Genomic DNA, 15,150 nt, shown 5'->3' with positions numbered 1-15,150 from the left:
CTTGATGAGTTTTACGTGCATTAATTGGAGGTTAGATGTATAATGACTGTGAACTTCTTATTCTCTCTTGTTGTTTTCACCTCTTTCTTTTAATCAGTCTCAACCTTTTATACCACGATTCCCTCTCTTTCGGTAGCTGTACATAGTCTGACATAGCCACGCAATTTGATACAGAGAAAATGATGGCTCTTTTCACAGCTTAATAGCTCGAGTTGCAAGTTTACTGTAAGCTATTCACCACCGTATTAAATGCACCCTTTGATTTCGTGTTCAAGGGTTGCCATTCTCCAATAGCATACACGCCGTAGTCGCGATACCCGACTCTCCGTATTTAGTCAAGTCCATGACAATGCTATCGTTAAGATCCTTGAACCCCAGCTTCTTGTACAAAGCATATCCCTCTTCTGAAGATTCCAGCCAGACCGGAAGGTTAAGAGCCGTTGCCTCTTCCAGGCCCTTTGTCATAAGTTTCGCACCGACACCCTTCCTCTGATACTCAGGGAGAACAACAAGGACTCTGAGAACTGCAGTTAAATCAGCACAAGGTTGTGGAATTCGTGAAACCACCCCAGCAGAAGAAACACCAACACTTCAATAAACAAGGGCAATCCAAAGGAAATACATCAAAAAGAAACTCACAAACAACAGCCCTCCCCCCAACCCACTTCTCCCGTCTCTCTTCCACCCCCCGGAAATATTCCCTATATGCCTCAGGACTAATCGCAGATTCAGGCGGGTCAGTATGATCTTTCGCGAAAGCTTCTGAGCCTTCCAAGCGCGACTTATGATCGGGGAAGATATTCCACCAGCTCCAGCCCACAATCTTATTCGTGTCGTTGTCGACGGCTTTGGTGAATCTGGCTGTTTTATCGTTTGCGATGAGTTCTGCGAGTTGGGCCGTGAACCCTTTTAGGTTCTCCTCTGTTGGTGGACCGAACATGAGGTCGAGGAGTGTGGAGTTTTGGAATGCATCGCCGTGGATGCGGGTTAGTGTTGGTGCATCTTCGGGGGAGGCGGGGAGGATGATAATTGTTGGTGGATTGGACATTTTGGGTATGGGTTTTGGGGGTTTTAGTTGAGGGGAGGTTGTGGGAGTCGGATGTGGATCTGGTTGGGCTTTCTTATGAGTGAGTTTATTTATGTAAAGTGACCCATTAGGCATCTTAATTCTTGATCTTGGTTGTCAGGGTAGTAAAGGAAGAGGTTACATACAACAATTTCCTATTCGGGACGCCGACGGGATCATTCACGAGAAAGCCTTAACTATCGCCGAAGTTCCCCACCAACACGAACCACCATATCCTACCTCAGTCTAGAGATGGACTAGAAATCCAATAACTCCACATCCCTCTCAACATCACCTTTCTCATCCTCTGTGTCCAGTACCTCCAGTTCGGCGATCCTCTTAGTCCTCCGAATAACATATCGATGTGGTCCAGTTCCTGTGTGACGGACCTCGGATATAATCTGTCTTTGCTATGAGCATTTGCATTAAGGGATATATCATCTAGAGCGTGAATCCTAGTCCAGATGAGGGTTTCTGAAACGACAGAGGGCGTTCTTGGCTCGAATTACCCAATTTGCAACACGCATTCTTAAGAAACCCCGGTAATACAGGATAGCGCACATAAGCGTGGGTGACGGTAGTTATAACCTTCTTTCCTCCTTGCAATTTTAACTTCAAACCCAGACAACCCACCGATTTTGCCTCTGTATCTGAGACCGCTGCACTTGAGCCGATATTCTGTGCTGTTGTATAGAACCTTGCCGTATCTCTAAGTACAACAAGCCCACCCGGCGCCTGCCTCACCCGCGTAGCCGAGATTGCTGGTCCGCTCCACGTCTGCAACGCTGTCGAATAGTACGCCAAGAAAGCTTGCAATCAGTACCTGAACCGGCTGCTCTCGGGAACAGGATACGCAGCGACTCTAGGTCTTGTTCTATCAAAAGCTTCCGTGGATTGACCTGTCCCTTCAGTAAGCTCTGCACCAGATGACCTCTGCTGAGGTCGGTATAAGACTGCACTTTAGCGGATGACCTATAGAGAGTATATGTATGTCCAGCCCGCCAGCTGTGATATCAGGGACGTCGGGGACATTGTGTCATAATAACCAAACTCGTCTATCAAAAGGCGAGCTAACGACATAGACAATTAATGCTTTCGATAGCGATTTATGATGTGTCCAGAGGAGTCTTTGTGGTCATTGGCTCTAGTCCAGCCCATAAGCATGCCCTCACCACTGCCCCACTATATTGAATGTCTCGTTATGTTAGTTACAAAGAGTACTCGCTCTCTTGGTTTGGTTGAAATACTTTGTATCAAACGGTGCTCCCATTCACGCTTCTCCGCCTCTGGGCGGCGGTCAATATCTTGATCGGAGTTATCGACATCTGGGTACGGGTATGTAGTATGGCTGCTCTTGGGCCGTTTGATACCCATTTTCGGTGTTGATTGCAAAGAAGATCTCGTTCCCACTCGACCAAAATGCCAATGACATCAAGGTCGCACCTTGAACACTTTATCCACCAAAAGAAGACGATCCTTGGGTTTTGAAAGTTCTCAGTCACTACAGGTTGCCACGGATTTGTGAATGTGCTGGGATGAGACTGAGAGGTCTATACTAATATATCCCCGGGTGAATGTGTTTCCCGCAGGGTATTTAGTTAGTTGGTGAATAGAAGCGGCAGTGGTGCATAGTAGAGGTGTTTATACTAACCTGTATGGTGTGAAGGGAGATATGAAGGAACGGTTCGCTGTATGTGTTTAATAGGGATGTGCCTTCCAGATATGCGTCTTCGCCGACGTCATAGTCCCAGATGTCCGCTCGAGGGTACATCCACGCTAACTGACACATTGTATAGTGATAGAGATAGAGGACAGTGAGTGGATAATTGATTCAATTGTCTGAAAGACAAAAAAAGTCCTTGTATGACTGTGTGTCAGGTGACCCATCAGTGACTGACATATACTATTCTAACTATGAAAAATATACTGATAGTTACAATGAGCCGCTTTATTGTCATTTTGGGTACAGTGTTGTTAACTTGTCAGTGAATTGGGTGTTATTTATTTAGTTAAAGTGGTTGGCCTTTGTGCTTTAGGGCTGGCTTATCTTTAAGGAGCCAGTTTTGCTCTTTTTGCCAGTGGAATGCAAGGCTGTGGATGCGGATTAGTGTTGGTACATCTTTAGAGGTAGGAAGGATGGAGTTTATTAGTGGATTGAATATTTTAGGTATAGTTTTGGGGGTTTTGGTTAAGAGAAGGTAAGAGAAGGTAAAGATTATAGAAATAGTTAGTTTTCCTTATGAGTGAGTTTATTGATGTAGGATTGCCCATTAGGCATCGTAATTCTTAGTCAATTTTTCCTAGCGTTGGGTTACATGCATCAATCTCCTATTGGGGACGCCGACGAACTTTCCAGACCAATATGAACCACTATATCTCACCTCAGTCTAGAGATGGGCTAGAGATCCAGTCACTCCACATCCTCCTCAGCATAACCGATCTCCTCCATCAAGTCCTGCGCCATCAGTCCGACAATCCTTATAGTCTTCTGTACTATCTCGATGTGTTCCCTACCCCGTTCCCGCTCAAGTCTCTCTATCTCTTACTTCTAACAGGCCTAATTGTTAGCTCAGAGCTGTAGTTCTAGTAAGCCGATCTTACCCGTTCCTCCTTAGTCATATCTGCGATCTTCTTCGTTTTGATGGCTTTTTTGTTCTTGCAGATTTTGTACGGGGTTTGTTTTTGTCCGGTCGGTTTTGTCGCAGATTCGCCATCGGGTATGTTGGTCTGCTTGGGGTCCTGTGCGTTGGTGAGTGGGTGATTTCTCTGAATGGCGTTGGGGTTATATGGCTTACCGCGGGCATGGTGGTTGATGTTGTACGTGGTAACTTTTGGTTACGATGAGGTGATAAGTGTGTGTATTGGTTATGGATTGATATGAGAGTGTCTCTTTTTGAGATCTGGGAGGTTCAGGTTGAGAGATTGAAGGGCAGAAGGTGTGGAACTAAAGTAAAGGGAGGGGGTTGGGTGTCGTAGCTGATGGTAGTTTCAGGTGGTTAACACAATGAACATACTGCATTGGAGCAACAACACTACACGATTATAAATGGGTTCTGTTATATCCGGGGAAACGAGACTGTGTCCAGTCATTTTACAAACTTGGGCCTGACTCTCCTTGAACACTCTCTTCAAGTCCTGTTTCTCCATGAAGCAATCAGATAACTTCATTATGCTCATCCAGGTACATATTTGACTACTAGAAGTGAACCCGCTGTGTAAGTAGTCAAAATAATATATAAGAGCAAGAGTATGGGAGTACCTCTTAACTAAAGACCTAGTTTTTACTCGCATAAACCCCGGAGGATCTCCCGGACCTCATCCGCTCCATCCAACACCATAAAAAGACAACAAAGCCCTCACGCAAAAGGCCAACGATGAATTCCATATATTTATTAACCACTACAACCGCAAAATGACCCCCCTACCCAAAGTATCCACCCTCCTAGCCCTCATCCTCCCCATAACCGCAATCAAAAACCCAATCCTCCCAGGCTGGAACCCCGACCCCTCCATCCTGCACCTCAACAACGAATACTACCTCACAACCTCCTCCTTCGAATATTTCCCTGGTCTCCCAATCTACAAATCCACAGACCTAACCAACTGGACCCTCCACTCCCATGCCCTAACAAGACCATCCCAATTAGCCCTCTACGGAACTCCAACCGGCGGCGGTAAGACTACACCACATCCCTCCCCAACACATAATACTAACCTAGATCCCAAAAACAAAGGAACATGGGCCCCAACCCTCTCCTACATAAACAACACCTTCTACATAGCCACCATGACCCGGTGGACCTACGACCCAGTCGCAAAAGTCTGGCCCCGGATAACCTGGATATCATCCCCCGATTTAGAAACCTGGAGTGACCCCATCTGGGCCGAGCCATGGGGCATCGACCCGTCTCTTTTCCAGGACCCTGTTTCCGGTGACGTCTATTTGAACCTCATGGCGCCGGATAGCAAGGAAACTGGGATCTGGGGCATTTATCAATGTCAGGTGGACCTTGGAACTGGGAAATGTATAGATGAGTATCGGTCCCTGTGGAACGGGACGATGTTACATGATGTCAGTGCTAGACCGGAGGGTCCGAAGATGTTTGTGAGGGGGGAGTGGTATTATCTGCTTATTGCTGAGGGTATTCTTCCTTTCCCTATTTCTTTGAAATATGTTTAGTTTGAGGGTGTTAGGGTGGGATGTGTGTGCATGAGTATGTGTATATGCTGATATGAGTATGGATGATGAACAGGCGGAACAGACGACCTCCACCGCGCAAGCATCGCCCGATCACACTCACCACGGGGCCCATGGACCCCGAACCCCAATAACCCGATTCTATATAACGGTGCGTATGGATTCGATAACCTTACCGTGCAGTCGACAGGCCATACTACTATCTTCGATACCGCCAATGGGGATTCATATGCCGTTTACATTGCCCGGAGAAAGATCAACGGATCCTCCCCATTAGGGCGAGAGACATTTCTCTCGCCCGTCACCTGGAAGGACGGGTGGCCGGTTATCAACAACGGGAGACCAATTCTCCTGAGTGAATCCTTTGGCGATACACCAGATCAAAGCACACCAGACACCTGGATTGATAACTTCGAAGGATCGACTCTCGATAATAGATGGTATCAGCTTCGCACACCGTACACGGAGAACTTTATCCTCAGGGAGAAAGGAGGTATAATCTTCCGACCGAATGTATACTCCCTCAGCGAGCGGGATGTCCCAGCTGCTATTCTCCGGAAACAGACGTCGTTGAATATGACTTTTACTGCGGAGTTACTTCCTATCAGGTCTGAGTTGAGACAGAGTGAGACGGTTGGGATAAGTGTTTATTTGAGCGAGTTTCAACATCAGGATATTGGGGTTCGGGGTTGTAAGGATGGACCTGGGACCGGGATGTGTGTTTATACGCAGCTTGTGAGGAATGGGACGGTTGAGGTATGAATCTTCCTTTGGATTATTGTGGGTGGGGTGCTGACGGAGACAGTATGATGAGGTCCAGCTCAATGCATCGAGTGTAGATGGTCTTGTTTTGTATATTCGGGCTGAGCCGCTTTGTTATCGTTTTGGGTATGGTGTCGCCAATTCTTCGGTGAATTGGGTGTCGTCTATTGAATCGAAGTGGTTGGCCTTTGCGCCTCAGGGCTGGTTTGTATTTGAAGGGGCCAGTTTTGCTCTTTTTGCTAGTCGAAATGGGAGGCCGTGGTCTGCTGGGGCACCGGAGGTTGGGTTTAGGAGTGTTACGGAGGAGTATTTTGAGGAGGATATTCCGGATTATGATAGGTGGGAGTAGCTAGATCATATATAGTAGGGAACTGATAAATAAGGCAGCCTTCATTTGCATTCGCTACTTGGCTTATATAGTGATGTAGGAGACATACTATACGCGTCAATAAATTCATCAGGTTAGTGCATTGACGAATCTGGTGATTAATCAAACAGATCTGCGCTTCACTAAAACACAGGAAATTGAATATAATCATAACAAGCTATCATTTCAAGTGCATGTCACAGACACGCCACTCTAGCCTATAATATAGGAACTATGTACAGCCTCTGCGGAACAGAGAATATGAGGTATCATTCACATTTAGCACTTGAGCTCGATAGCTATTATCAGTCAGCAACTGTTCGCACCAAGTAGGTTTTATCGGGACATGCTTACCATTGGCATACAAGGCATAAGAATCAGCGTTGTTCAACGCATCCTGGGCACTCAGCTGAGTAGCGGCATCATAGCCGTAACCCAAATCCTCAGTACCAGGCTGGTAGACGCCAGGGGCGTGAGTGAACTCGTGAAGAGTGGTGGTGGCCTGGTCCTGGGCGTGGCACTTCTGAGCCAAGGGAGGAAGCTCAGAGTAGTAGATGTCGCAGTTGGCGATCTCGTTCTTCGAGGGCAGGGTGTAGGCCAGAACGTTAGGCTCACAGTAGCCGTAGGGGTCGCTGCAGTGGTACGTGGTAGAGCCACCGGAGGTAGAGCCGGCTTCCTTAGCGACAGCGCGCAGACGCTCAGCAACGGTCGTGCGGGTCTGCTGGTCGGTGGTCTTGAAGTACTCCTCGAACTTGGACTCGTCGCCGGATTCGGCGGCTTCGGCAGCCTGGTTGGCCAGCTTGGCAGCGTTGGAAAGGGCAGTGGTCAACGAGGACTCGGCGTCACCCTTGCAGTCGGTGACCTCGGTGCGGCGGGTGAGCTGCGACAGCGCCTTGGTGACCTTGGCGGCCTTACCGCCGTCAACATTGACGGTCAGGTCGTTGGACTTGTAGGGGATGTAGCCGGTGATCTTGCCGTCCACGACAATGGGGACGAATCCGTGGCTGCGGATGGAAACGGGGCCGCCGCTTGCCAGGTCGCTGGTGGAGGCGATATCGAACTCATCCTCCAGGGTCTCTCCGGCACCGAGAGAAGTGACAGCCTCCTTAGTGATGCCACTGCTCCTCAAGCGGCGCTTGATACCCTCGAACTGGACCTCATCCTCTGCGGCACTGTTAATAAATGCCATTGATATTCATGACTAGTCTGTTAAAGGGAAACGTACGGCCGCGGTAGACGGAAACCTTCTTGACAGGGCCAGCGTCCTTGAAGAAGTTCAGGTGGACGAAGGACACTTCCTCACTGCCGGTGTTCTTGACAACCGCCTTCACACGAGTGTTGTCAATCTGGGTCAGCTTGACCTCAAGACCAGGAGAAGAGCTCCCAGCGGTTGGCGCTGACACAGCGGTGGAAGCCAACGCGAAGAGCGCAGTGGAGAGAGTAGTGACACGCATTCTGGCGGTTTGGAAAGAAGGGCTGTGGGAAGAAAGATGAAGTGTGATAGATACTCAACAAGCTGAATTGTCTTGAATCTAAGTGAAGAGTCGCTGGACAACGAGGGCTTTATAGTCTCGATTCCTTCTGGTCTGATGGCCTTCAAAATAGTCATTGCGCACTTCTTCAGGCCTTGCCACGGGTATAGCTCCGGTATCTCACCCTGTAAACAGAAGGTAGTATCCGAAGCTGCATTGTTTAATATCACGGATCTCTTGGCGAAGGTAAAACTCGGACTCATGTCTTCGAGTTAGAGAGACAAGATCATAAGCGAAGGCTTCTTTCTTTAGTCCTAAGCTGATTTAGGGGACTTGGCCCGGCGGAGGCCGAAAGACTGTGTTTTGTCCATTTCAGTATATGATCTGCTCGCCTCCACCGATAAGGATGGGGCCGTTGGATCTGGCCTCAACAGAGCCACTATGCCGCCGGTCTCCCGAGTCTTGGCTGTCGTCCCGCTCTCGAGCCATGTTCCTGTCACGGTGAAGATCTTCAGGCTGAGAAGGTGGTGAATCAACGATATATCGAGTCAGGATACACCTCAATATGGTGTTAGTCAAGGGCTGTCTTAGTCTCGGAATAAGCAACGCCAAAATGCTTAGCGCACAGTCCACCCCACAGAGAATTCACCGCGAATGCTACCCAAGAGTTTCTAGCAGATTGAAATTAAATTGCCAGGCAGAAGCCCTGCAGCCTCGGATGCAGGGTTATTCTTTCCCCATAAACTCTCATCACTAATCATGAGAATACCCCTCATAACGATACCACGCCACGCAGACTTGGCCCGAGATTTCGCCAGCGATCATTGGCGCGGGTTTATGATAAATCGCCGATCGCGCAGCTTGGGTTTCATTGCGAGTGCCGTGATGACATTTAGTTGAAACGTATGCAAGGCTGGCTTTTGCGTAGGTGGCGAATCACTGACTGCAGTATATCTTCCCGACTTTGAAATGCCGCTGTCTTCCTGCCCTCCGTCTCATACTCTACCTTGTACATCTCCACGTCACCCACTTCCGGCTCCTCTAATTTGTCCACATTAAATCCTTCATTTCCTCAATAATGATGGGCGCAGCTGTAGCTCTCCAAGTCCTTCTCGCCCCGCAGCTGGTCTCGATCGACCAAGCATCGTCCCAGCAGACGGCTGTGTCTGTCAAAGCGTCTATCCAAAATCCCTCCAATGAGCCGGTGACGATGCTCAAATGGGGTACCCCTTTTGACCCAAAAGCCGGCATCCTGGGGGTTTTCCAAGTGCAGGATGAGACAGATGGTCAGGCTGTCCCCCTTGACACCATCAAGTTCTCCCGCAAGCTTCCTCCCGCCGCGGATGACTTGCTCGAAATCGCCCCAGAGAGCACGGTTGACACCGTTGTCACTCTTCCACCTATGCCTCTCCAGTCAGGTCATGACTTCTCAATCCGTGCTCAGGGAAGGTGGCATGCAGTGTGGGAAACTCCTGTGAGTGACGTCCAGAATGACAAACTTGAACAACTTTCAGACGCAAACCGGGGCGATTTCGAGTCGAACACCGTTCAGTTCAAAATCGAATAAGCAATGTTGAGCAATTTTTGCGCCTTGTTGAATGAACTTTATGTACTGCTCCTTATGTCTATCTTTTTTGGATACTCCGTCAAAAAGACGTAAATGAAGGATATTCTTGTATTATGTGAAAGATAAATTTCGAATATTTATTCTCGGAGGCGTAGATAAGCCTCGTCCTCGTCGGTGGCAGTTGCGCCCGCGTTCAATAACTGAAGACTAGATCATCCGGGCATCTCCTCGTGATTATAACAAAATAATTGCTCTCTATATTTACTCTATCGTAGGTTATTTGTCAGCTACTCAAGCTTATTCCGCTCGGTCGCTCGCGAATATCGGGATACCTCAGCAGACGACTTGGCGCTCTGCACTGTGCTGACGGCATGGAATGAGAAGTCGAGCTCTCCAACCAACTTCTTCACATCCCTACTCTGAGTTAGTAGCTGTCTCGCTGCAACGATGATCTCTTCACTCACTTCATAAGTCTCTCCACGTCACCACCTATACATCTAGTGGAGATTTGTAATACCGCAAAGGTAGCAAATCCTGGCTCTGCGATATGCTTTAGACTCAGAATATCCTTGTCCATTGCTTCAAGCCTTTTGGTAAAGCTGTACGGCCTTGGTGTCTTTAGGTAAGGCGGAAGAGGCCTGCGATCGGTGATGCTGGCGGACAGAAGGCATAATACTGAAGTGATTTCGTGGGTGGTGACACCTGCACTGGCAACCAACCGTTTAAAATCATGGAGCCAGGCAGAGTTTGATTCTTCGTCGTCACCAATTTGCAACAACGTGTCTGAAGCATACCCCAGAAGACTCAGGTAACTTACGATACTATCGAGCGGTTAACTCTCTGGGCAATATGAAAGAGGTAAGTAATACTTACTTTTCGATACATGCAATAATAGAGTCATATTGCTTCTTGGGGAATCGACCACCAATTGGTACTTCCCATTTGAGGAATTCTGAATAGGTCCGGAGGTTATTCAACATCAACATCTGCTTGGAAAACACCTGGTTACGGGACTTCAAAAGCCTTCGCCCCGCCGAAGTCTTGAGCGCCATATCGCCTGCTTCGCCGCGCACTCGTGCCGACACGGTCTCGTGAATGAGCGAATAGTAATTGGCAAGAAGGTACAAAGAGGCACCCAGGCTTTGACGCAGCACGGAGTGTTCTGAAATAGGGTATGGAAAGAATGTCCAGAAAAACGCCACCGCAATGCCACCGGTTACTGTTGCCAATCGATAGGGTGCAAGGAGGTATATGGGGTAGTATGACTGGCCGTTCGAGGTTGCGACTTGCTCACCGACCTTGCGAACCTGGAGTTCGTACCCGATTATCATGGACGTGGTGATAATGGTGATAATGCCAATAGCCCGGAATCGGAATAGCTTGATTGGCACATAGAAAACGCACGTTAAGAAAATGAAGAAGAAAACGATGATTCCCGGGGTCTGCTTTCCAGGGATGTACCAGCTTAAAAAGCTGAGCACCATAGCCAATACAGTGCCAAGTATACGAAGCACAAAGCCGAATATACTCTGTCCAGAGGTAGGGGTCATGCTAAGGTTGACCATAATCATAGCCCAAATAAAGCGTTGCTTAATGAAGAAGCTCTGGGTATCGTGAAGGAGGCCAACAATGGCGATAGTCATGGTGGCGCACGCAACCCGGAAACCGTACGCCGACTCTTGGGTGCGGAACATCGCAGGAATGAGTCTGACCTTGTCACCAATTTTTTGAAAAGTGGTCTCTGGCCGCAGATGCTCTGGATCCTTCCTATGTTTGTACGCTTCACCCAACTGGAGAATGTTGTTCTGAGCGTTGATGTCGCCTATATTATCATCTTCGTGTGTGTCCTCAGCCTTCAGTAAACTTGTGGCCCATTTTCGCAAACGTTTCCAGCCTGGTATAATAATATGGCGCCTTGAAAGCTTTCCACTTTCACGTTTGTCATCCGCGAACTTTACAAACTCAAGTACCATCTGACCGGTTGAACTGAGTAGCTGCTCCATCTAGTCATTGTCAGTATCCGGCAACATTTGAGAGGCATTGAGAGCAAGCTACTTACATAAAGAAACAAGTACAGCTGTCGCTGGCTCCGCTCTCGGCCAATGAATGGATCACCATAGCTGATGTCTTCCATGTCATCGGTAGGGCGATCGAAAAAGTCTTTAGGCAGCTTGATTCCCTTTTCTTCACTCCACGTTCGAAGGGCGATCCGCTTAGCGACCTTGAAGTCACGAAGTCTCTGTTCAAGATGGGCAGCGAAGTTTTTGTCGCCCGGAGATGGGACAGCCGAAGCCTCAACATCTTCTACGCCACTCGATGACGTCTCACCATTTGCGGCAGTGGCAGTCTTCTTTGGTGGCTTGGCCAGTTTTAACACAAACGAAATATGTTGGAGGCCCTCGTCTATAGCCTGAATCATAGATTTGAACGGATCATGCACCGCCCGCATGATATCGTTCCATTCCTGGACCACACGATGACGTACCAGATCCGGTATATCAGTCGCCGTCGGATCAATAGGCGTATTCCATTTATTGTATTCAGACAGGCGCTGAAACAAGTCCACGGTGAAGCTCAAACCCACGACAGGGATCATGACCTGTCGAAGATTTCGAAAGATTGCTTGAAGGTCATCGGGCCCGAGGTTGCCAAACGCGACCTCACGCTTGGCAAAGGTCAAATCCCCATGAAGCTTACCATGGATCTCGGTGATTTTCTGCACTGCTGTTCGGATAGCTTGTGCCTCTGGGCTGTACACCTTGCCATCCTTGGTAATTTTCTCCACCTTTGAATCGTATGTTTCTGCCCTACCAAACATGTCACTTTCTTCCAGAGACTCGAAGTAGACTGTATGAGCTTGAAGAGCTCCGCGCAGGCATCCCACATAACCGGCCATCTGTTTAAACACTACTGTCCGTGAGGTGACGGGATAGATGAATAGGCATACTCCAGTGGCTAAGGCCAAGCCAACCAGGCATGCCTCCAGCAACTTCGTGACCATAGATATGGCAGCTGCCATCGTAGTCATGCGGGGAGCATAACTGAAAGTTACGTTGGCAACAATCGAGTAAATAATAACCGGAAACTGGAACTGCTGGAACTTGGCCCGAAACGAATGGACGACGTATATCTGAAAGAACAACCAAACACCGCTAACAGCCGACGCCGACGGGTTGTACGGCGTGTTGACAATACTAGTACCCACGCTAGACACCACCTCAGTATGCTGCCGTGCCTTAATACACGAGTACATCATGAGCAGGGTAACAGCGGATGCCACACACACAGCCAACACGTCAAGGACCATCATCTGGATAAACTTGGCGCGAGGCTGGATTGAAAAGCCCAGGACAGATATGATGGCCATGAGATATCCCACCGTGGTGAATTTGGAGGCCACAGCATCGGCCTGGAAACTGGTTGATGTTAATTATCTAATCGACAAGCTTTTCTACCGAGGACTAAGCTTACATCGCCAGAGCAATTGTCGGCGGAACAGCGCCTCTATACATGTATTAGCTCGTATATACAATAGCCATAAGGTGTCCTTACTTCATCATCAGGAGGATAGTCGGCGTATCCAAGCCCAGACTATCCCATCCTGACTTCAGTTTCGCCATGAGGCCCTTCTTTTGTTTACTATCCGGTTTTACCTCCGGCTCATCTGGTAGCGGCCATTGCGAATCCTCGGAACTGCGATGCGACGACATGTTGCGTCGCGTCGTGCTCTACTGGGCACCCTCTATCCTTTCCGACACTCGGCAATTTTGGATCATGAACAATGCCGATCAGAAACCCCTCATCGATAACAGCCGTCTCGAAACACGTGACCGGGTGACAGACGTGAAGCGATTTCCCATGAAACCATTCAAGTTCGCCACGCTGTTCAAGGGGAATGTCGCCAGTTCCAACTGGGAAGAAAGAGTGGGGATAACAAGGGGTTTCAACGGACAAGGATGAAAGTCAAAAAATTTATGTTGACTCCACGTGGGGATGGAGTAAGGATTTGAGCCGAGACGAGGATGCGGACGACGATCGGCGCCAAGAACATTCTCCTTCTGTGAACGGTGAGTGAGGATGTTGTCCCCACATAAAGCGACATCGGGAAGTCTGGGGAACGTGCAATATCTGCGTCATTGTGCAGGTTCATGACTACCGAATAAACAGAGAATAGAAAGGAAACACGTGGAGACCGCCGGATATCGAAGTCTCGAATAGAAAGTCAGGCACAACCAAAGCAGAATTAAGATACATTACATCTTTTAGGCATACGATTGAGAATCATTATAAGACTGAGGAGTATATTGAATTATAATCCGACTAACAACCAAGCTTTGAATACATTAGTCAGGCTCTGACGGTAGTTATCAATCGAATCATGTTACCAGTTCCATATCCATAACTCTTCACTATCCTCAATTAGGTTAAAAGCCATACAAGGATGATCTCTAGATCATGAATATCTATCCATCACAACCAAGACATATGGTGATATAACTTCCTCGGTTCTAAGCACAAATCCTATAGCCACTCATTCTTATATTCACCTTATCATTGAATCCTCCCCAACACTCAAAGCTGCCAACAACATCCATGGATATCCCGACCACTACGCCCACCCAACGCTACACAAACACCAATCGATAACACCATGTATTAATTAAACAAAAGAACCCGCCAAGAGTCCCTTCTCTTTACCCCTGAACAAACAACCAGAGATGAAACAAAAGCAATCGATTCCCTCCCCTCCCCCACAACCATTGCCCATTTAACAATTCCACATATCCACCTCCAACCCCAGATGTAGAAAACATTGAACCCTTAAAAATGTCTACCCCAGACCCTCAAACTCACCCACCAACAGACATCCCAAAACGCAAACCCGTCCCTCCACCACCTCCGCCACCAGCTCCAGCAGCATTTCCAGCGATTGACGAGTACAAACTCGAACCCCACCCCCAAACCGCCAAATGGCCTCCAGCAAAATGGACCCAACTCCCCCGAAAGAAAAAACGCCTCATCCTCACCTCAATCGCAATCGCCATATGCCTCCTCGCCCTTATAATCGGTCTCGCAGTCGGTCTCACCCGGCATTCGTAAGTCCCTACTCCCAACCATACATACTGAATAACTTCTAACAACCCTTAAAGAAATCGAAACCTCCCCCTCCCCACAACCAGCGGCGGCCCGTACACCGGCGACCTAACATACTACGACCCGGCGCTAGGCTCGTGCGGAATAACGAGTTCCAATTCGGACTTGGTCTGTGCGGTATCGCATATTCTCTTTGATGCTGCGTCGACGGGGTCGAATCCGAATGCGAATCCGCTTTGTGGGATGAAGGTCAGGGTGAAGAGGGGGGAGGCGAGTGTTGATGTTACGGTTGTTGATCGGTGTATGTTTTCCCTTCTTTTTCTTTTCTACTTCACCTCCCTTGCTTTGTGTTTGGTTTCCTTGCTGGGGTTGGTGCTAATTGGGAGGTCTTAGGTACGGGATGTGCTGTGAAGGATTTGGATGTCAGTCGGGGGGTTTTTAAGAAGTTGGCGGATTTGGATCTGGGACGGGTGAGTGTTGACTGGGCTTGGCTGGAGGAGGCGCCTGTTTCTGTGAGATGAGGTTTTTCATGAGGTTTATGATATGAATGGGTTGGGTTGTTATGTTTGATGAGGTTTGTTGTTTACGGGTTGCGATCTGCGATTTTTATACTTTTGGCTGGCT

At 48.4% G+C, this 15,150-nt stretch overlaps 7 protein-coding genes across 7 annotated transcripts; 3 read left to right on the top strand and 4 right to left on the bottom strand.

The window, feature by feature from the left end:
* Positions 1-96: 96 nt before the first annotated feature.
* F9C07_1931608 (acyl-CoA N-acyltransferase) lies at positions 97-1,705 on the bottom strand. Its single transcript, XM_041287593.2, has 2 exons — positions 640-1,705; positions 97-524 (listed from the first exon to the last, which is right to left on the bottom strand). The coding sequence occupies exons 1-2, from the start codon at positions 1,160-1,162 to the stop codon at positions 271-273; spliced, it is 777 nt and encodes a 258-aa protein (XP_041151395.2). The 5' UTR covers positions 1,163-1,705; the 3' UTR covers positions 97-270.
* Positions 1,706-3,476: 1,771 nt separating this feature from the next.
* Positions 3,477-3,870, bottom strand: F9C07_2236791 (uncharacterized protein; the record flags this gene model as incomplete). Its single annotated transcript, XM_041295462.2, has 3 exons — positions 3,477-3,521; positions 3,668-3,805; positions 3,862-3,870. The coding sequence occupies 3 exons, from the start codon at positions 3,868-3,870 to the stop codon at positions 3,477-3,479; spliced, it is 192 nt and encodes a 63-aa protein (XP_041151396.2).
* Positions 3,871-4,174: 304 nt separating this feature from the next.
* Positions 4,175-6,500, top strand: F9C07_1931864 (beta-xylosidase). Its single transcript, XM_071508495.1, has 4 exons — positions 4,175-4,740; positions 4,801-5,208; positions 5,320-6,020; positions 6,070-6,500. The coding sequence occupies exons 1-4, from the start codon at positions 4,479-4,481 to the stop codon at positions 6,373-6,375; spliced, it is 1,677 nt and encodes a 558-aa protein (XP_071367296.1). The 5' UTR covers positions 4,175-4,478; the 3' UTR covers positions 6,376-6,500.
* Positions 6,501-6,672: 172 nt separating this feature from the next.
* On the bottom strand, positions 6,673-7,847 carry F9C07_2236789 (neutral protease 2; the record flags this gene model as incomplete). The annotated part of the gene is made up of 3 exons (XM_041295463.1): positions 6,673-6,692; positions 6,748-7,557; positions 7,619-7,847. The coding sequence occupies 3 exons, from the start codon at positions 7,845-7,847 to the stop codon at positions 6,673-6,675; spliced, it is 1,059 nt and encodes a 352-aa protein (XP_041151398.1).
* A 1,006-nt stretch (positions 7,848-8,853) lies between these two features.
* Positions 8,854-14,942, bottom strand: F9C07_2173804 (uncharacterized protein). The gene is made up of 7 exons (XM_041295464.2): positions 14,923-14,942; positions 12,985-14,830; positions 12,904-12,936; positions 11,492-12,848; positions 10,306-11,435; positions 9,897-10,253; positions 8,854-9,846 (listed from the first exon to the last, which is right to left on the bottom strand). The coding sequence occupies exons 2-7, from the start codon at positions 13,140-13,142 to the stop codon at positions 9,720-9,722; spliced, it is 3,162 nt and encodes a 1,053-aa protein (XP_041151400.1). The 5' UTR covers positions 13,143-14,830; positions 14,923-14,942; the 3' UTR covers positions 8,854-9,719.
* Positions 8,944-9,432, top strand: F9C07_12549 (uncharacterized protein; the record flags this gene model as incomplete). The annotated part of the gene is made up of 1 exon (XM_041287596.1): positions 8,944-9,432. The coding sequence occupies one exon, from the start codon at positions 8,944-8,946 to the stop codon at positions 9,430-9,432; it is 489 nt and encodes a 162-aa protein (XP_041151399.1).
* F9C07_1931652 (riboflavin aldehyde-forming enzyme) lies at positions 13,827-15,110 on the top strand. Its single transcript, XM_041295452.2, has 3 exons — positions 13,827-14,528; positions 14,583-14,827; positions 14,920-15,110. Exons 1-3 carry the CDS (start codon positions 14,260-14,262, stop codon positions 15,045-15,047), a joined length of 642 nt encoding a protein of 213 aa, XP_041151401.2. The 5' UTR covers positions 13,827-14,259; the 3' UTR covers positions 15,048-15,110.
* Positions 15,111-15,150: the final 40 nt, after the last annotated feature.

This window comes from Aspergillus flavus, chromosome 8, assembly GCF_009017415.1.
Source record: "Aspergillus flavus chromosome 8, complete sequence".
In the NCBI taxonomy this organism is placed as follows: domain Eukaryota; kingdom Fungi; phylum Ascomycota; class Eurotiomycetes; order Eurotiales; family Aspergillaceae; genus Aspergillus; species Aspergillus flavus.
This window is presented reverse-complemented; position numbering and strand designations above follow the sequence as displayed.